At 44.4% G+C, this 5,802-nt stretch overlaps 1 protein-coding gene across 1 annotated transcript; it reads right to left on the bottom strand.

The window, feature by feature from the left end:
* Positions 1-4,979: 4,979 nt before the first annotated feature.
* Positions 4,980-5,511, bottom strand: LOC142639729 (uncharacterized). The gene is made up of 2 exons (XM_075813868.1): positions 5,269-5,511; positions 4,980-5,210 (listed from the first exon to the last, which is right to left on the bottom strand). The coding sequence occupies exons 1-2, from the start codon at positions 5,509-5,511 to the stop codon at positions 4,980-4,982; spliced, it is 474 nt and encodes a 157-aa protein (XP_075669983.1).
* Positions 5,512-5,802: the final 291 nt, after the last annotated feature.

Below are 5,802 nucleotides of genomic sequence, written 5' to 3'. Positions count from 1 at the left end.
AGCTTTCTCCAGTGGCAAATAACTCAGCTCGGCCTCATGCAGAGACTTGCTTACATAATAAACCGGTCTCTGGATATTATTATCATCTTGGATAAGAACCAAACTAACTGCATGGTTATCCACTGCAATATATGCAAACAGAATTTCATCAACTTCTGGTCGAGACATAACAGGCGGTCGCGAGAGATACTCTTTAAGCTGTTGGAAAGCCACCGCGCACTCCTCGGTCCATTCAAAGCCCTTCCATTTATTCAACAATTGAAAGAAAGTTCTGCATCTATCCGCGAACCGAGATATAAATCGGTTGAGAGCAGCGGTCATACCTGTTAGCCTCTATACTTCTTTAGGATTCCGAGGTGGGTGTAAGCTGTTTATTGCCTTAACCTGAGCAGGATTCACTTCAATTCCCCGGTGAGTCACCATATAACCTAGAAACTTGCCCGATCCCACACCAAAAGAGCATTTAGAGGCATTGAGCCGCAATTTATACTCTCTTAGCTTTTGAAAAGTGTTGCCCAGATCTTCCAGATGCGCAGAAACTTCTTTACTCTTTACCACCATATCGTCCACATATACCTCAATAGTTTTTCCCAGTTGTGCCTCAAACATTCTCGTCATCATCCTTTGGTAGGTAGCCCCTGCGTTTTTCAAACCAAAGAGCATTACCTTATAATGATAATTTCCTGTAGGAGTAACGAATGCAGTCTTCTCCTGGTCCTCTACGGCCAAAGGTATCTGGTGATAACCCTGGAAAGCGTCAAGAAAACTCATCCGAGGATGTCCAACAGTAGCGTCAACCAATTGATCAATCCGAGGCATTGGGAATGAGTCCTTCAGGCAAGCCTTGTTTAAATCTGTGAAGTCCACACAAACTCTCCACTTCCCATTCTTCTTTTTCACCACCACCGTATGGGCTAACCATTCAGGATAAAACACTTCTTTGATAGCACCTGCCTTTTTGAGTTTGAGCACTTCCTCTTTTACAGCTTCGAAATGTTCCTTGGAGGACCTCCGAGGTGGTTGCCTCCTCTGTACTACAGCTGGATTGGCCTTTAAATGATGACATATGAAGCTCGGATCAACCCCAGGGGCTTCATACGCATTCCACGCAAATACATCCATATTTTTCCTTAAAAATAAAATCAGCTCCGCTTTCTCTTCCTGTGGCAATTGAACTCCTACCTGAAAGAACTTCTCAGGGTCATCGTCTATGAGAATTTTCTCCAATTCTTCACATGCCGCTTCATCTATCTTGGCTGCGACAAAAGACTTTGATTGCTATGCTTCTCCGTCAGCCGAGGCCGAGGACTCTGGCTTAGGTCGACGCAGAATTGCAGCCGTGACACACTGTCGAGCCACAGATTGACTCCCAAGTAACTCCACCACCTAGTCTCCAGAATGAAATTTAACCTTGACATGCAAGGTTGAGAAAACAGCTCCTAACGCATGCAGCCAAGGTCTCGCTACAATAGCCATATAGGGAGAATAGGCATCGACCATGATGAAATCTACGTCTACCACCTCTGGGCCTGATTGTACAGGCAGTCTAATTTGTCCCTTTAGAACGACAGCTCTTCCTTCGAAGCTTATCAATGGTGAGTCATATGCCGTAAGATCTTCAACTCTTAATTTCAAGCCTCTAAATAGGTCAGGGTACATGATATCTGCGCCACTGCCTTGATCAACCATTACCGTCTTCACATCATAGTCCCTTATTCTTAGGGTTACCACCAAGGCATCATCATGAGGCTGGATAGTCCCCATCTTGTCCTCTTTAGAGAAACTTAGAACTGGTAGGATGCTCGCCTTAATTCTCTTCGGCTGATCCCGTGACTCTTCGGCCAATGTTCGAGCCACAGACATTACCCTGAAAGAAGCTGAGCCAGTCCTTCCAGGTGCCGCAAAAATCACATTGATTGTACCTAGAGAAGGTCTCGACGAAGGGCTAGCGTGGTTTGCCACTCCTGATTGGCTTCCTCGCCCATTAGGCTGGTATAGGAACTGCTTCAGCTTTCCCTCCTTAACCAATTATTCCAAATGATTCCACAAAGTGCGACAATCCTCGGTGGTATGACCCCTCTTCTGGTGATAATGGCAATGGAGATTTTGGTTGCGTCTCAAAGGGTCCCCTGCCATTTTATTTGGCCATTTGAAGAAAGGCTCATGCCTTATTTTTTCCAACAGCTGCTGCACTAGTTCTCTGAAGACGGTGTTGACCACCTGTGGGGGTATGTGACCAGCCTACCTGGAAAAATCCCTTGCAGGCCTATTGTTGTTGTATCTGTCTGACCTGAAATCCCTCCTTTCTTATGGGATAACCTTCGCTTTGCCTTTTCCCTGCTGCTGATCTTCCTTAACCCTTTTGTACTCGTCGATGCGATCCATCAGTCGACGCATGCTTCTGACAGGTTTCTTCGTCAAGGACTTCCTCAAGTCATGCTCCGTCGGTAGGCCGACCTTGAAGGTCCTTATTGCTACATCATCGAAGTCTCCGTCAATCTTGTTGAATATTTCCCAATACCTGTCCGAATACGTTCTTAGGGTTTCCCCTTCCCTATGGCCATGGATAATAAAGAATCCAATGGCCGAGGAACTCTACTGCACGTGATAAAGCGAGAACCAAATGCTCTAGTAAGCTCTTTGAAAGAACTAATGGAGCATGCCCTCAAGCCATCAAACCATCTCATGGCCACGGGCCCCAGGCTAGAGGGGAAGATCTTGCATATCAAGGTCTCATTCTTGGAATGCACTGCCATTCTTTGGCTGAAATGGCTCACATGCTCTACAGGATCCGTCCGACCATTGTAAATAGTGAAGGCCGGTTGCGTGAAGCGCTGAGGTAACCTCCCTTCCTCTAACCTGCGCGTGAAGGGTGACCTGGAGATTTGGTGCAATGCCCTACCTATTGCGTCATTTCCCAAGCCCCTAGAGGAGTAGTCTCTGCCACGCCTCCCATGCAGATTGTCCTCTTCGGAAGAAAAAGATTCACCCGGGGGAGTCCTGGATCTCTGCCCGTAATTGTCATCCTCGGATCCTTCCGAAGAGGGGTCAGAGACCGAAGGAGTTCGCCTTCGCCTTTCGTGACGCAATTTTCTTTTTAGGCCGTCGATCTCCTTCTGCATGGCCCTGGCATTCCTCTCATAAGGAACTCTGCTTCCTCCTTGTGAATGGCTCGCACTTCTGATGGTGTGCGTAGTATGTACACTACCTTCCCGGTTCTCTCCGTGATCAGGATGCAAGGAGTGATCCTCACGCTGGGAGCCTACGGACTCCGCGCTGCATTGTGGTCCTGATCCTACCATGATGTTCTAAACTTCCTTAAAGACTAAATCCCCACAGACGGCGCCAATTGTAAGGACACAATTCAAATTCCCAATCTACGACTAGAAGGAAATGGGCTTGAAAAGCCTTTTTTTTACAATAAATTTGTAGAGGATGGGTTTGTAATCTAGATTTCAAGGATGGTTTAGATAACAAGGAAAAGAACAGGCTTTGGGCCCGATGGCACGAAATAAAGAGTTATTTGCAAGAGTAAGACTGAAAGTTCCTCCTCGGACACAATCCGAGGACAGTTTATAATAGTGTTTCCTAAGGTTGGATACAATTATTGATTATCATATACTATTGGCCCTTTTTCTTACTGAAAAAGCCTCCCTCCTCTTCGTAGGTCTTCCCCTTTATTTATACTTCCTCTTCTTCTCTTCATCATCTTCCACCTCATGGTTGCAATGCTGGTTTAGGATAATTGTCCCATCAATTTTTCCCTAAAGTCCGCTGGGGTCAGGGACCAAGTTCCAAACTTCATGCTCAGGTCCCATCTTTCCATCTATGTAGTCAGTATATCAATTACAGAGCTTTTAATGTATGGGCGGTGGTAGTAGCTTTACCTTAGATATTCCACCGCTCTTTCTATTGTCCTCCACGTGTACTGTGTATTCCCGTAGTCATAGGATTCTTTATAACATAACCCGGGGACACTAAACCTCTCTTCCTATGTCCTCGGCTTAACAATCCGAGGACAAATCTACTCCTTGGACGTAATTGGTCATTCGTTTATCATATCTTTACTTGGCATTTCTTTATGAGATACATTCAGATACTCCAAGATCATTTTGATGTCTTCGGATTTGGGTTTCTAGCCCAAAAGACTTCGTTGGGCCATCCTTGGTAATAATAATAACAATAATAACAATAATAATAATAATAATAATAACGATAATAATAATAATAACAATAATAATAATAATAACAATAATAATAATAATAACAATAAAAAATAATAATAATAATAATAATAATGTCCATTATATATTGCCAATTTAGTCTGACTTATGCACTGTAAAACTCACAACAAATAATTATATCAATATTGTTTTAATTACATTATTTTTTACCAAAACAAAGTTATAAAAAATGGTTCTGGCCATGGGTCGAGTAAGGTTGACTCGCAAGAAACAGGTCAAGTCATTCATTTCGATTTTACTTTGAGTAAAAAGATTCGGATTGAAACGAGTATTTTTCAGGCCAGGTTGGATCAGATCAAGTCGAATCAAATCAACAAATTTTGACCCATTTTCTCATGTCTAGTTATTGCCTTGCACTATTGATTCTTAAGCTGGGCTTTCTTATGTAGTTGCCTAGAGCCTCCCAATTAGTTAATTAGTTTTATTGTGAACATAGTCTTTTAAAAAGGCATAGATGGAGTATGTGCTCTATCCTGCATCCCAAAAGGCCTTTAAAATTATAGGGGCAAAAGTAGGCGATACGTTCAACTTGTGCACCATTACTGATGGGTCGATTCCGGGTATGTCTTCATGACTCTAAGCAAAGACGTCCTGGTTTTCTCTTAGGAATGACGCGAGTGCTTGGGGGACTAATGGGCTAGCGAGAGTGCCGATCCTAGTCATCCGCTCAGGCCTAGAGTTATCAAGGGGTATCTCCTCCAATCCTTCAACGGGCTCTGCCACCACCTGCTGCTCTTATATGTTCATTGTATGTAGATGATCGTCCATCTCCAACATTGCTATGTAGCACTCGTGCGCAGCTACTTGGTCTCCACGCAATTCCCCTACTCCGTAATCGATAGGGAATTTGATCATCGGGTGGTAGGTCAAAATTACGGCCTTCCAAAAGTTGAGGGTGGGTCGCCATAAGATGGCGTTGTAGGCGGACGAGCAATCGACAACAATGAATGTGACATCATTAGTGATCTGTTGAGGGTAATCACCAACAGTTACAGGCAATGTGACTACGCCGAGGGGGGTATACTTTAGTCCCTCCGAAACCAACGAGTGGGGCATTGGTCGGAACCAAGCGTTCTCTATCAATCCTCATTTGCTGGAACACCAAGTAGTAGAGGATGTCAGCGGGGCTTCCATTATCGATCAAGACCCGATGTGTGTTGTAGTCTCTTACCCATATGCTAACGATGAGCGCATTGTCATGTGGATGGTGGAGACGTCGAGCATCTTCCTCTGAGAATTCAATGATGGGATTCTTGATCCGCGCCATCTTTGGTACGAAGCCCGTCAACTAGACGTTCTAGACCATCTTGAGGTATGTCTTACGAGCCTTTTTGGACGAGTCGAAAGTCACAATGCCTCCCACAATCATTCTTATATCTCCTATCGATGGTCTAGGATGCTCATTCTCCCTTCAGGGAGCCTGCTGTGGTGGCGGGTCTGCTCTTTCCATGCTGACGAATCTCTGCAACTTTCCTTATCTAATAAAAGCTTCTATCTATTACTTCAAGTCATAGCAATTAGATGTGTCATGACCATGGTCATGGTGGAAGCGGTAGTA

This window comes from Castanea sativa, chromosome 6 (genome assembly GCF_040712315.1).
Source record: "Castanea sativa cultivar Marrone di Chiusa Pesio chromosome 6, ASM4071231v1".
Lineage (NCBI taxonomy): Eukaryota > Viridiplantae > Streptophyta > Magnoliopsida > Fagales > Fagaceae > Castanea > Castanea sativa.
This window is presented reverse-complemented; position numbering and strand designations above follow the sequence as displayed.